This window comes from Mirounga angustirostris, unplaced genomic scaffold (assembly GCF_029215605.1).
Source record: "Mirounga angustirostris isolate CCGP_5_RB_7025 unplaced genomic scaffold, mMirAng1.0.hap1 SCAF_1, whole genome shotgun sequence".
NCBI lineage: Eukaryota > Metazoa > Chordata > Mammalia > Carnivora > Phocidae > Mirounga > Mirounga angustirostris.
In genome coordinates this window covers 209580838-209596868 of record NW_026991709.1, presented here as the reverse complement: position 1 = coordinate 209596868, position 16031 = coordinate 209580838, and the positions used below count along the sequence as shown (strand labels likewise).

The following is a 16031-nucleotide window of genomic DNA, read 5'->3' as shown; positions in this document are numbered from 1 at the left end:
TTAAGCAGTAGGGTCTGGACTTGAACTCAAATAGTTTCTCTCCAGAGTCCATACTCCTAATTGCTATGCAATAGAACACTGTCTCTGTACCAGGCATGGCTATGGTACAGGATCTACAGTGATAAATCAAACACACAGTCCTTGCTTTCGTGGTGTTCACAACATAGTGGGGGTTGGGATGGGGAATAAATATTAGTCAAATAAAGAGGTATATATAGAGTCAGTCAGATGGTGGTAAGTGCTATTGAGATGAATAACTTCCAATAAAGATAATAAACGTGGGAACTGGAGACTTGCTCATATATTTGGAGTGGGAATGAAAGCCTTTCAATTCAAGTGACATTTTGGCAGAAACCTAAGTAAACTGAGCGAGTGAGCTATGTAGCTATGTTGGGAATATCAGTCTAGGCATTACAGAGACCCTGATACTGAACTGTCCTGGGATGATGGGGCTACAGCAAGACCAGCGCAACTATAGTGTAGGAAGTAAACAGGAATGGTGGAAGGTGAGGTCGGCTCTGCAGTGGATCTGAATTGTTTGGGGCCTTGTAGAAAATGGTAAAGACCTTTCATTATATTCTCAGTACATTGGTGTATCACTAGACCAGAACAATTGCAGGCAGGGTGTAGGGAAACAAAAAAGGGATAGTGCATATTCAATGACTGGAAGAAGAACAAGGAAGGAGAGGACAGAGGAGGGAGTGATTATTGAAAATTTGGGGCATGGTAGGAAGAGGGGAGAGGGCTGCACTACAGGGACTGAAAAGTGGCCAAGTGTAGCATCCAGAACCCAATTCTCCTGCAGGGATATGCTGTGGGGTGGACTCACTCTCCTCTATCCTTCTGATCTCCCACCTGGGCTCCCCACTGACCAACCCAAACAGAAGCCTGAGGTATATGAGCCCACTGATATAGTCCATTAACCTCTCGAGGCACAGAGCAGGGGAGAGTAAAGTAGAGCGGAGAGTGCCAATTGTTTCCTTCCATATTCCTTATATACAGTGTTCCTGTACAGTGTGATTTCTTATGTATGTCTTAAAGGATGAATGTCTTCTGAAGAGTTTTCCATTTTGATGATATTCATAGGGTTTTCCCTTCATGTGAATTTCATGTGATTCACAAGATACCACAAAGGCTTTCCTTTAGCCAATGCATTCCTCCTGTTTCTCCCCAGTTGGTAATTTTTTTTTTACTTCTGTGAGAGTTTGAGGTAAAAGTTTTACCACAAAGTAGGCACTTATAGGGTTTCTCTCCACAGTGAGTTAACATTTGGGCTATTGAATGGTATTCCATATTGACTGGATTAGAAGGAGGATCTGCTGATAGCTTTTCTTCACTGAGTCATGATCAATCTCCAAGATGGTTCCCAGTGTTTTCTGTCTCCTTGTATCCATATCTTGTGTAGTTTCCTCCCACACTGTCAGAACCAGTGTGGGTGACCAACACAATACAGATGAAGAGAATATATCCTGCGGCTAGGTCATAAAAGACATTATGGCTTCTGCATTGGCTCTTTTGGATCACATTATTTGGGGAGAACTTGCTGCCATATTATAAAGACACTCATCACTGCAGAGAGGCCTACATGGCAAGGAACCACAGGTCCCATGCCAACAACTGGCACTAGTTTGTCAGGCATGTGAATAATCAATCTTCAGAGTGGACCCTTCAGTCCTAAAGACTTCAGGTGACTGCAGTTCTGGTCAACATATTGGTTGCAACCTTGTGAGGGAACTAGAACCAGAAAGACATAGCTAATCCATTTCTGAACCCCTGACCTACATAAATTGTGAGATAATAAATGTTTGTTGCTTTAAAGCACTAAGTTTTGGGGCTAATTTGTTATACAAAGATAATTTCTACATCCAGCATGAGTTCCCATGATGTCAGAGGGATAAGAAACCAATGAATGCTTTCCCATAGTCACTGCATTCCTATCTACCTATTATGAATTCTCTTGTGCACAGAAAGGTAAGAGTTACTGCTGAAAGATTTCCCACAATGATTACATTTGTAGGGTTTTTCTCCAGTGTGAGTTCTCATGTGTTTCTTAACAGATGAGAGATTATTAAACGCTTTCCCACAGTCACTACATTCATAGGGTTTCTCTCCATTATGTATTCTCTTGTGCACAGTAAGAGAAAAACTACTGCTGAAGGATTTTCCACACTGATCACACTCATAGGGTTTTTCTCCAGTATGAGTTCTCACGTGCTGGGTCAGATGTGAGCTCTTCCTAAAGGCTTTCCCACAATCGTGGCACTCATAAGGTTTCTCCCCTGTATGAATTCTGTTGTGCACAGTAATGGAAGACCTCGTGCTGAAGGCCTTGCCACACTGATTACATTCATAATGATTCTCCCCAGTATGAACTCTCTTGTACCTTTTGAGGATACATCTAGTATGGAAGACATGAAAACACTGATTACATTTGTAAGGTTTTTCTCCAGTGTGAATTCTCACGTGCAGTCTAAGGGAAGAGGGATTACTGAAGGCTTTCCTGCAGTCAGTGCATTCACAGGGTTTCTTCCCATTATGTATTCTTTTATGAACAGTCAAGTAAGAACTACTGCTGAAGGATTTGCCACACTGATTACAGACATAGGGTTTTTCTCCAGTATGAATTCTCTTGTGCTGAGTGAGGTTAGATTTTGTGCTGACGATTTTAAAGCACTGATTACATTTGTTGAGTTTCACTCCAAGATGATTTCTTTCCTGTTGATTAAGAGATGAATGATAACTATAATTTATAGTATTTTTAATATTCAGTGCTATCGTAGGAATTCTCTCTCCCAGGAATTCTGTTATGTATAACATTATAATTTGGCATTTTTGCTACTTTGAGTGTTTGTATAGGCTTTATGCTAGTTTGAGTGATTAGAAGTTAAAAAAGATGGGGCACCTGGGTGGCTCAGATGGTTAAGCGTCTGCCTTCGGCTCAGGTCATGATCCCAGCGTCCCGGGATCGAGTCCCACATCGGGCTCCCTGCTCCTTGGGAGCCCACTTCTCCCTCTGCCTCTCTCTCTCTGTCTCTCATGAATAAATAAATAAAATCTTTAAAAAAAAAAAAAGAAGTTAAAAAAGATGGCTGTGGTGCCACAAGTCTTTATCATATTCAGAGAACAGTTTTCTGATAGGTTTAACACCAGTTTATGTTTGAAATCTTTAATATCTGAGTCACATTTATGGAAACAATTATGGAGATGCTCAGGGAAGAAATAACTGTGAAATCATTTTTCTCCAAATTCACAATAGTTTCATGGTATCTCTTCAGAGGCCACTTTCTCTTGGGAGAATGACTCTCTTGGTAACTTTGTAGTTTTTCTAATTTATGGCATATTCCTACTGTGGAAAATTAGAAATCTTACCATTTTTACACCTTCATATTGTTCTTTTCTAAAAACATGCTACTTAGAAGTTAACCCTTTGGCTTTAAGTAGAGTCTCCAAATCTGAAACAAATTGAAAAGAAGTTTAAGTTTGTGGAGAAAATAAAAGATAAAATGCACATATTACTGAAGACAGACCTTAAAGGATTAGCGTTTTTCAGGAGGTTTGCAATGAAAGGGACACAGGTATGACAATTTTAGGTATTTTTAAAAGATTGTATTTATTTCAGAGAAAGAGAGATAGCAACAGAGATAGCGAGAAAGAACACAAAGCCTGAACCGAAGGCAGACACTTAACCGACTGAGCCACCCAGGTGCCCCAATTTTAGGTATTTTTAAGACTCTAGGAAGATTGAGATTGAGGCTGACAGAAGAAGGAATCGTCAGGAATGTAAAGTGGGATGGAGCTCACGTGAAACTTACATTTAAGAAGAAAAAGAGACATGTCTTTTTTCTTCCTCTAAGGCTGAAGTAAAGTGTGAAGTGATGAACAGAGAATTTAAGAGGAAGCAAAGAAGGTACACAAGGAAGCTTATCCTAAATGCTTTTGATCTTGTCAGGAAAAAAAAAAAGGGCATTTTACGAAGTTCCCTGAGTGACATTTCCTAATGTAATACTCCAAACTCCCAAGCCACAGGCCAGACATGTTCCTCACAAGGACTCACAATCTACCTGGTGCTCACCTGGACAGTTGCCTGGGAGAATTCTGATTTCCTCTGTAATCACTTTATCTTCTTGCTCCAATTCAGACACCAGACCAGGTTTATCAACTTGATTTCCTATACATAAAGAAAGGACATAGTATGTAGGGGGACTCTACAGGGGAAAATGAACCCCACCATGAAACTGAAGCCCCTACTTCTGAAGATAAGCAGGTGTGGCTTTAGGAACAATGGGATAATTATCCCTAAATTCTAATAAATACAGTAGCTCTCTTTCATAGTGAAAAAAAAAAAAAAATGAATGTATCCTCAGTCAATGCCCACGGTGCCTGGGGGAATAACTAGTACCAGAAACTAATACCCAAGCTCAAATACATATTTAAAAGCTCCAAAACTTTTATGCATAGAGAATATAAAGTCAGTCCCAGGACTAGATCTTCAGTTCACAGGGCAGGCATTAGAGTGTAAGCTCCATGATGGTAGGGACCACATCTGTCTTGTTCACCACTGTATTCCCAATTCCTAGCACAGGCCTAGGAACATAAAGGTGCTCAAGAAAGACTTCTGAGAAGTGATGTCAGCAAAAATGGTGGAGTCGGGAACTCTACAGTCTAACCTCCACAAAAAAAAAAAAAAAAAAAAGCAAATTAACAGGTAAAAACTGTTTGAATTACTAAAACTCTAGGAAGTGATCAAGAGCTTACAGCAACAAGGAAAATGCTTAATCAAGACAAACAGCTGAATCTGTAAGAGAGCTTTGTGACATTTTAGCTGATCCTCACCCTATCCTCCGTCCCACCCAAGCAAGCATTTTGAAGACAACAATCTGTGCTCTTAGTACTGGTAGAAGTAGGACAAATCTTATTTTCAAAGAAGTGTGATTGTCTGTTTTGACCTTCCTGGTGGCTCACAGGGCTTGCCTTTATTTCGTTTAACTCCAAACTCTCCTGGAATTGAAGTGGCTATGGGGGCGGAGGGCTGGGGCATGTACTGACTACATTTAAATGTATTAGCTACTGCTGCTTGGGGCAAGGGAAAATCACTAAAGCACACATAAGACTAGCCAAAAAGTCTCAGAGGAAAAGCAGGGAACAAGATGCTTTGGGGGAAAGGGGCTTTGAAAAGCTCGCACAGTCCTAGGAATATAGAACATGTACATACCCACGGTTGGGTGTACGCTCAGAAAATATCTGAAAAGGCACTAAGCCTTCACCTTTGACTGACCTTCAGGCTCTACACAAGCAGTTAGTGAAGGCTAAGGCAGAGTTGTAAACTGTTTGAGTTTTGAAGGCATGCTCCTATATACACAGAGACCATCTGCAAAGACTGGGAGTTTTGGAGTTCCAGGCATTTAAGGAAACCTCTGATAAATCACTAGCTGACCGTTAACTTAACAAGAGATTGCAGTGGCCACACACAACAAATACAGACATTACAAAATTAGTTCAGAAAATGTCACCAAACAATACTAACTAGAACAAGCAACAACAATAAACCTTGGGGATAGGAGAATCTCTGACTTACAGAACTGTCCTAACATTCCAAACGTTTTTGGAGTTTTCAACAAATTATGAGGCATGCAAAGAAACAAAAAAGCATGACCATTACAGAAAAAGGAAATTAAGAAACACTGTCCCTAAGGAAGAGACTTACTAGACCAAGATTTCTTCTTTTTTTTTTTTTTAAAGATTTTATTCATTTGACAGAGAGAGACACAGCAAGAGAGGGAACACAAGCAGGGGGAGTGGGAGAGGGAGAAGCAGGCTTCCTGCTGAGCAGGGAGCCCAATGTGGGGCCCAATCCCAGGACCCTGGGATCATGACCTGAGCCGAAGGCAGATGCTTAACGACTGAGCCACCCAGGCACCCCTAGACCAAGATTTCAACTATTTTAAGAACGTGCAAAGAGCTAAAGGAAACCATGAAAAAGGATTCTCAACAAATAGTGAAAGAAATTATAAAACAGAACCAAACAGAAATTTTGGAGTGGAAAGTACAATAAATTAAAATGAAACATTCACTAGAAAAGTTTATCATCAAACTTGATCTGGTGGAAGAAAGAATCAGTGAACTTGAAGACAGGTCAATTGAGATTGCCCAATTTGAAGAGCATAGAGGGTAAAAAAAAAAAAAAGAACAGAGCATAAGAAACCTGTGGGACACCATCAAACAACCAACATGTGCATAATGGAGTTCTTGAAGGAGAGGAGATGGAGAAAGGGGCAGAAACAATATTTTAAAAAGATAGATGGCCACAAAATTCCCTTAACTGAAGAAAGTCATGAATCTACATATCCAAGAAACTTAATGAACACCGAAGAGGATAAACTCAAGGAGACCAAATTGAGACACATTATAATCAAACTGTTGAAAGCTAAAGACTAAGAGAGTATCCTGAAAGCAACAAGAGAATTTTTAGTTCATCACATATATGGGATCACCATCAATCAGATTAACAGCTGATTTCACATCAGAAATCACAGAGGCCAAAAAGTAGTGGGATGACATATTCAGAGTGCTGAAAGGAAAAAACCTCTGTCATTCATTAATTCTATATGTAGCAAAACTATCCTTCAAGAAAGTGAGAAGACAATCCATAGAATGGGAGAAAATATTTGCAAATCATCTATTTGATGAGGGTCCAGCATCCTGAATACATAAAGAATTCTTACAACTCGACAATAAAAAGGCAAACAACCCCAGCCCTCTCAAAGTGGGCAAAGGACTCAAATACACATTTTCCCAAAGAAGATATACAAATGGCTAACAAGCACATGGAAAGAGGACCCATCTTATTATTCTTTAGGGAAATGCAAATAACCAAGTGTTTCCACATTGTTGGTGGGAATGTAAATGGTGCACAGGTACCATGGAGAAAAGTTTGGAGGTTCCTCAAAAAGTTAAACATTAAATGACCATATGACCCAGGAATCCCACTTCTAGGCAAACGTACAAGAGAATTGAAAACAAATGTTCAGGCAAAAACATACATGAATGTTCATAGCAGAGCACAGCACTCTTCACAGTAGCCAAAAGGTGGAAACAACTCAAATGTTCATCGACTGATGAGTGGGCACAGAGAAAGTGGTATATACACACCATGGAATAACGTTCAGCCAGAAAAAGGAATAAAGTTCGACACATGCTACAGCATGGCTGAACCTTGAAAACTTTATTCTAAGCAAAAGAAGTCAGATACAAAAGGCTATATATTGTATGATTCCATTTATATGCAATGTCCAGAACAGGTAAAACCAGAGACAGAGAGTAGATCCACGGTAGCCAGTGGCTGGAGTAGGTGGGAAAGGGAGTGGCTACTTAATGATTATAGGGTTTATTTTTGGTGCAATAAATGTTCTGGAATTAGAGATGGTTGCACAAAACTGTGGCATTACTAAAAATCACTGAATTATACATTAAAAATGTTTTCTGTTCTGTGAATGTCACATGAATTAAAAAAAGAAAAGACTTATTACCTGAGTCATTAAATAAATGCAGGGCTGAGGTGGGGCTTACCCAGCGATGCCAGATTTATGCAGTTCTCCCGCATCACGTCTCTGTAGAGTGTTCTTTGAGAAGGGTCCAGCAGTGCCCACTCCTCCTGCGTGAACTCCACGGCCACATCCTCGAAGGTCACCAAGTCCTGAGCCGTCACAAGCATCATGGCTTAGCCAAGGACCACCCCCACCAAGTTGATAGGAGGATGACAGGACTAGGGACAGGACACCCCAAGCACAAGATGTACGGGCAGGGTTCTGAGCTCTGCTCTCCACTGCTCCTGGGCTCAGCCTGCAGGGCTCCTCTCCTGCCTACTGACGCCCACCCCAAGGTGAAATGTACCTTTAACATGTAGGCGAGTCCCTTATTCCAGTGAGACCGTGGAATCCTGCAGTCTTATTTCCCTCGATCTCAGGGCTGAGCATAGGCCGGGGACATGGCAGATGTCAGAGATACTCCCCAGTGGCCATCACCAATTGCTTGAATATAGGACACAGTCATGTCTTTCCTTTAAAACTAATAATAATGTAATGTATAAAGTGACTCTGGAGGAAGTTAGGAAAATATAGAAAATATTGATAAACACTGACAACCCTTTATCCACCACCAGATGCCCGGAGATCCTGGAATGCCTGAAGACCTGGTTTGGCTGTGGGGCTCCAGGCCCTGAAAGGTAAGTCTAACTTTTGGTCAAAAGAATAATTATTTGGGAAAAAAATATGTGACTCACCGGTAATCAGCTTGTCAGGAAGCCATGAACCAACCCTTCCTCCTCTGTGCATCCTTTTTGAGGAGAGGCTGAGTACAGGGAAGACTGAGCTGGAGAAGAAATGAGTCAGAAGAGTCCAGGATTGCTCTATATTCTAGCACTCACCAGTTTGGAGGCTTCCTCACCTACCTGTAATTGACCATACCCCAACACACACACACACACACCTTTCACAGGACAACAGAGCAGAGCCCTGTCGCACCAGGGCCAGAAAACAGGGCCAAGGCTCTTACTGCGCTGGAGGAAAAGATGATAATTCCTATTTCACAGATGAGGAAATTGAAGTTCAAGGGACAGCACTTCATTTTATCAAGTTTATAGAAAGAATTTGAGGTAAATTCAAAGGCTCTCCCATATTCAGGACACAGGTGAGATCTCCACAGACACACTCAAACCACCAACACCCCAAATCCCAAGAACCACACGGGGTCCTGGTGACCCCTGGGCATTCGGGGCTCTACTCCCACCTCCCTGCTCAGCCCCTCCTTTCCTGCTCTGTGGTGCAGGGGCCTTTAACGCTTGGATTTTGAGGGCCCCCCAACTTACTGCAAGTGGGGGACAGAACCATGGCCGCCATCCTGTGACTCAGACAGAGCACCCGGACACTCCTCCTCTCGTCCCCACAGTGCACGCAGGCCAGGCTCTGGACGAAATAGGAAAACAGGAAGCTTTCACAGCCTTTCTCCCTCTCCAGGCTACTGAGGATGAACGGGTCTCAGCCTGCCCACCGTGTCCTCCTTTAAATGCAAGTGGGGTCTCCAATCCTGGGTCTTTACTTTGCTTACTAGCATGTGATGAACGGAGGGCATGTGAAAAACTTGTCCTCTTCTGTCCTAACTGGAACAACCAGCACAAGCCTGTGTCACCCCCATTTAAATCCTCAGCTCCACCGAGTCTCAGGGCACATCCTTCCCATCCAAGCGGTTGTCACAAACACATTCCCAGCTACAACCCCTTTACCAAATAGACACGCTGCCATCTGCCTCCCATGAGTCTTTCCATCTCCAGTCCCACTGCCCTCAGATAACATCAGAGGGCGTGAGGATGACCCTCACTGTTACGAGCTGGTCCCCATCCACGTTGGCCGCACCTTCCATCGGCACCACCCTAGACTCTGTCATCACCTGACCCTGTTCTACCATCTAGAACAACAGCTCAGAAATGTCTCTCTGAACCCAGCCTCCCAAACCTCATCGTTGTCCACTCAGTTGTTCTCAACCACACAAAGGACTCAGTCCAGCCGCTCTCCTGTCTCCTCAGGCACTCCCCATTTGATGTTTACAACATCTAGCCATTTCCTAAATTTATTACTAATGAGAGTTTGTCAGAAGCTGATATATCTCTAAATTTAAGCTAAGTTTATTTAAATTAGGGTGTTCTATTAACCATTTTTCCTGCTGCTTAGAAAAGTAACCCTCACAGAAAGATTAATTTCAGATTATGGTGAAATCTATGTGTTACAGTGACATTTCAGTAGAATGCCCACACTTCCTTAATTTAATTCCTACAAGAGGGGGAAATATTACTGGCTTTTCAATATTTCTACCTTAAGTGGGTTTTGCCATGATAAAAAAAATAATAATTGTTGGACTGCTATTCAACTACTCAGTAATAGGTTGCTGTCTTTATTATAAATCCATATTCCTGATATTGAGCCGTTTTTACCAATATGTTGGCTTAACAGTAAATATATATATGGGGGAATGCAGTGTTTTTAGTAGTGAAATAAATCTATCATAAGGGCAGGTTTCCTTCTGTTTCCACCTAGTCTCTCCCTGATCACTGGCAAAGTGTTTTCAACCCTTGACTCATTTCCTCACGTCCCACTTACTCCTCAACTTGGGACACTCTGGTTTCAACCATTTCAAGGACACCACCCTTGGTAGAATCACTGGTGATCTTATTCATAATAACAGAGATGCAGATTGCAACTACACATACTATTTCTTATCTGTCAGATCAAGAAAAACCCTTTATTGGAAAGTCTGTCCGGAAAGGCACTCTCATACACTGCTGGGGTGCAATCCTACAGAAGGAAATTTGTCATCATCACGCAAAACTGTGAAGATGTTTACTTCTTCTCTGTCAATCGCACTTGAAGGAATCTTTCTCAAAGATACGGAAATACTAAAACCGATGTCTAAGACTATTTACTGTGACAATATATATAATAGCGAAGGACTAAAAGCAACACAAATGACCATCTATAGGGAACTGGTTGAATAAACTAGGGGATATCCATACAGTGAAGAATCATGCAGCCATTACAGAATGAGATGATCTCTAGGTATTCATAGAGATTATTATCCCCAATAAATATAAGGAGAGAAAAAAAATCAAGGTATAAAACAGTGTATGAAATGTTCCTTTTTATAAGAAGGGAAAGGCCAGGAGAGACACATATGTACGTATATATATGTGCATATATATATTTTGCATATATACATTTATAGACACATATAGACAGATACATACACAGATACACATACCCATTTGCTTCTAAATGCAAAAGAAATACTGAGAGAATAAAACAAATGAATATAAATGGTGACCAATAAGGGCAGGAGAATAACTGAGAAGAAGAGACAGGAATTATAGTTAGAATTCCCTGAACATGTCTTATTAGAGAATTTTGGCTTTGGAATCATATTTAAAAAAATACAACTGCAATCCTCAAAACTGAAAACAAACAACAAGAGAAACCTAATTGCTCATCAATTTGGAAACACGACCACAACAGTCTGAAAAAACAATACCTTCCTATGACTTTAAAACAAAGTATATTGCTAATTCTGCCACTTTCCTACTGATGGACATTTGAGTTGCTTCTCATCTTTTGCTGCTGGAAATAATGCTCCCACAAATAATCTCATATTGTTTTGTATTTTGGGAGGTTGACACTCAGAATATATTTCCAGAAGTGGGGTTGCTAGATATGGGCAGCAATGTTTCTGAGTGTCATTTTTTATATACAGGGAAGGAGAGTACCATTAAGTAAATAAATCAATGTTATTAGGAGCCAATATTTTTAGTGTAACATATAAAAATTAACATAAAATCCAGAAAGTTAAGGAAAAAAAAAACACTGCAAAATTAAAACTGAATTAGAAATACCATGTTAAACTCATGATTTAAAAAACATATATTTCCCGGGCACCTGGCTGGTTCAGTCGGTGGAGTGTGTGACTCTTGATCTCGGGGTTGTAAGTTTGAGCCCCACCTTGGGTGTAGAGATTACTTAAAAATAAAATTTTAGGGGCACCTGGGTGGCTCAGGTGGTTAAGCATCTGCCTTAGGCTCAGGTCATAATCCCAGGGTCCTGGGATGGAGCCCCAGGTGGGCGGGCTCCCTGCTAAGTGGGGAGTCTACTTCTCCCTTTTTGTCTGCCCCTCCCCCCTGCTCATGGTCTCTCTCTCTCAAATAAATAAATTAAAAAAAAATCTTTAAAAAATAAAAATAAAACCTTAAACAATAAGAACAACCTCTCCCCCGCCCGGCCAAAAACACACATATATTTCCTAGCTAAATCCAGGGAAAGGTCCTAGAAGGAATGTTACTCAAGGGGCACTTACTTAGCACACCCAGTGTCTAGATCTTGGTTTTTAATACTATTCGCCATTACAAGGAGCAAAGTATGAACTAATAATGGAAAAATCTCCAGTATATGTTAAGGGACAAAACGCAAGACAAAGAAAAACGCATACAGGACTACAATGTTTTGTGTAAGTAAAGTGGAAACAAGAATACATTTGCTTGTATTCACTTGAAAACCTGGAAGGATAAGAATGCACGATAAACCACTAAAAGCAATTACCTATATAGGTCCCTAAGGGAAGAACAGGATGGAAGAACAGGGGAGGGCAAGATTTTCTAACATAGACCTTTTCGTATCATGTTAGTTTTGAACCAAATGCAAAGAAAAACTTTAACCAGAATTTTCAACAAGTGAGTATTTTCTAAGAAAACTGAGTAATTTAATTTTTTAAAAAATTTTTTTATTCTTATGTTAATCCCCATACATTACATCATTAGTTTTAGATGAAGTGTTCCATGATTCATTGTTTGTGCATAACACCCAGTGCTCCATGCAGAATGTGCCCTCCTCAATACCCACCACCAGGCTAACCCATCCTCCCACCCCCCTCCCCTCTAGAACCCTGTTTGTTTTTCAGAGTCCATCGTCTCTCATGGTTCATCTACCCCTCCGATTTCCCCTGCTTCATTCTTCCCCTCCTGCTATCTTCTTTTCTTCTTTTTTTTCTTAACATATATTGCATTATTTGTTTCAGAGGTACAGATCTGAGATTCAACAGTCTTGCACAATTCACAGCACTTACCAGAGCACATACCCTCCCCAGTGTCTATCACCCAGTCACCCCAACCCTCCCACCCCACCCCCCACTCCAACAACCCTCAGTTTGTTTCCTGCGATTAAGAATTCCTCATATCAGTGAGATCATATGATACATGTCTTTCTCTGTTTGACTTATTTCACTCAACATAATACCCTCCAGTTCCATCCACGTCGTTGCAAATGGCAAGATCTCATTCCTTTTGATGGCTGCATAATATTCCATTGTATATATAAACCACATATTCTCTATCCATTCATCTGTCGATGGACATCTTGGCTCTTTCCACAGTTTGGCTATTGTGGACATTGCTGCTATAAACATCGGGGCGCCCGTACCCCTTCGGATCCCTACATTGGTATCTTTGGGGTAAATACCCAGTAGTGCAATTGCTGGATCATATGTGAGTAATTTAATTTTTAACCCTCACTCTTAGTGACCCCTGGTGTCACTTGCCCACAGGAAGGGACCGTTGGCAGTTCTGCGCAGTGGAGGCTGCTGGAACCTCTTGATACAATTTCCACGGGGAACTCAGCTGGTCACACGGAAATCCACGGATCCCTGAGACCGAGTGGAGCCTGAGGCTGGTTTCCACGCCAACTTGGAACTAGAGAGGTGCTCTTCTTGCCTTGGGGCGGGGGGGGGGGGGGCACAAAGATTGCTTTTGAGGCCTTTATAGGAAGTAATAGTTGTTCGACAGAAAGACCGCCCATTCACCATTTTGAGAATGTACTGATTTAAGGTGCCGCGAGAGCCGAAGTTGCCTGGTTCCCCAGCCGTCCGCTCCCAAGTGGGAGAGCGCGGCGTCAGGCTGTGCGCATTCGCCTCGCTCCCTCACTTCGCGGGATGGAGCTTCTGCGGCTGGTCGCTGGGGGGGGCGATCGGCTAAGTGACTCCGCTGACTTCGAACCGATTTCCACAGCTGGTGCAAGACCTCGGACACGCAAGGCCCTGCAGACAGCAGGAGGGTTTCCCAACCTGGGCACTGCGGACACCCGGGCGGGATGGCTTTTTGTCGCGGGGGCGGTCCCATGCGTCGGGGGATGCTGAGCAGCATCCCCGGCCACCACCCTCTAGAGGCCGCTGTGTGGTATGTGACAACCCCACTGTCCCCAGACAGGGCGGGAAGTCCGGGGGTGGGGGGAGAGGGGGCAGAGTGGCCCCCAGGCGAGGCGACGGGGACCGTGCTTTCTGAGGGGGACGGCGCGTCCGGCCCTACAGGCTGACCTGAGCAACAGCCTGAGGCCCCCGGGGACGGACGGAGGGACACCGGCGTGACCGGGGGCTGCCCGAGGCCCAGCCCCTCCTGGCTGGGACGCGAGATCCCGGGCTCGCGGCTCCCCGGCTGCGACTCGGACCGCACTCCCGCTTCCGGCCTCGGGCTCGCGGCGGCCGAGGGGGGCGGTCGGCGATTCCGGGCTGAGGCGGGGGGGCGGCGGGGGCGGGCCTTGGGGGGCGCGAGGGGCGCGAGGGGCGGGGCCCGGGCCTCGCGGAGCGGCGGCGGCGAGGGGAGGAGGGGAAGCGTCGAGGGGCGGCGGGCCTCGCGGGGCGGCGGGGAGGGCAGGGCGGGGAGGGGCCGGGCCTCAGACCGGGGGGCTTAGTTCGCTTAGTTGACAAATAAAAATCCAGGAGGGGAGGGCTCCCGGGCGGCTCGGTCTTTGCGCATCTGCCTTGGGCTCGGGTCATGGTCCCAGGGTCCTGGGATCGAGCCCCGCATCGGGCTCCCTGCTTCTCCCTCTCCCACTCCCCCTGCTTGTGTTCCCTCTCTCGCTGTCTCTCTCTGTCAAATAAATAAATAAAATCTTAAAAAAAAAAAAAAATCCATGAGGGGGAATATGGAAAAGAGAGACACCGAAGCAATCTCTAACTTTAGTTATTGGAGAAAAAAAAAAAAATCAACAAAAGTAACCGATGGAGGGAGGAATGCAGTGGGTGCAGAGACAATCCTTGTATAAATGGAAGCTTAGTATGTGATCAAGTTAGCGTTTCAGATGAGCTGGGAAATGAGGATTTAGTAATGGTTTGAGGAGAATATAGGACACATTTAAAAAATTAAGTATTCAGGAAGAAATTCCAAATATATTTGGAAGGTAAAATTAAAACCTCTAAAGGAGTCAGAAGAAAACATGAAAGGACAGATGTATACCCGAGGTAATTTTACCAAAATGGGAATCTTTATAGTAACTGTCACTTGGTAAAAGAAAACAGAAGGTGCAATGGAGGATGGCCTGAACATTTCTAAGTTACGAAGTGAGTGTTTCAGGCTAGAGAGGTGGCAGGAGAGAGAATGTGCTTACTGAATATGTAATAGTGGAAGAAATAGCTCGATTAAACAGGAAAAACTTTGAGGATAGCCATTAATCCAAAGTAGAACTCCTGTTTGTGAGCCTTGATGGCTAAGGGAGGTGGACATAGGGACTCTTAAAATAGAGCAGAGAAGTTGGTAAACAGATAAAGAGATAAAGAGAATAGTTTTGGAATATCTGAGTGAAAAACCAGAGTGATGCTTATTGTTTAAAGACCTAAAAATGTGGTAGAGACTTATGAGATAAAACCTAAGAATGCCTGTTTCTCCTGGAACCTATTTTATTATTCCTTAAATCTTTTGAAGAGTGCTTGATGGGTCTTAATCAGAATGATCAGCACTTTGGGGCAGAGATGCTGCCTAGTAATCTAGCACTTGAAGGCAAGATGGAGATCTCCACCGGCACCATGAACTTGCCCTTGGCGCTGTGGTAGATGGGGAGGAAGGTGACTCAGACACTGCAGAACACGTTTCTCTCTTCTAGCCCTTCACCACCCTCAACCCCAACACACACACACACACACACACACCCCACCAACAGCAAAAGCATCACCAATACCAACACCAACAATGGGTACATGGATTACACAGAGGGGCAAAAGACGTGCTGCAAATTAGGAGACCGAAAGATGAAGACGGGGCTCCTGACAACTGTCTTTTAGGCTCAGTATTTTACCTGTAGGCTTGAACTACCTATTAGACTTTTTTTCTGTTTGGGGAGACAATAAACTATTTAAACCCTGACTCCAGAAAAGCAAGACTCCACTTGCAGCCATAGTCTCGGAGCTGTTGTTTGACAAGTTTGGGACACACATGGTCCTATATTTCTCCCTCATGTTTTATCAGAAATGTCAGGGTTTATGATCTAGTTATATAAAGCAATATACAATTTTCCTTATTACAGAAGTTATGTGATCATTTTACTAGAAAAGCAGGTAAACATGGAAAGAAGGGGCACCTGGGTGGCTCAGTCAGTTAAGCGTCTGCCTTCGGCTCAGGTCATGATCTCAGGATCCTGGGATCGTGTCCCGCATTGGGCTCTCTGCTCAGTGGGGAG

The 16031-nt window shown here is 43.2% G+C and overlaps 1 protein-coding gene across 1 annotated transcript; it reads right to left on the bottom strand.

The window, feature by feature from the left end:
* Positions 1-1938: 1938 nt before the first annotated feature.
* LOC123834124 (zinc finger protein 558-like) lies at positions 1939-8894 on the bottom strand. Its single transcript, XM_045863088.1, is given in 6 exon segments — positions 1939-2715; positions 3370-3452; positions 4073-4168; positions 7567-7700; positions 8286-8367; positions 8864-8894. Coding segments are annotated over 6 exon segments (1203 nt in total).
* Positions 8895-16031: the final 7137 nt, after the last annotated feature.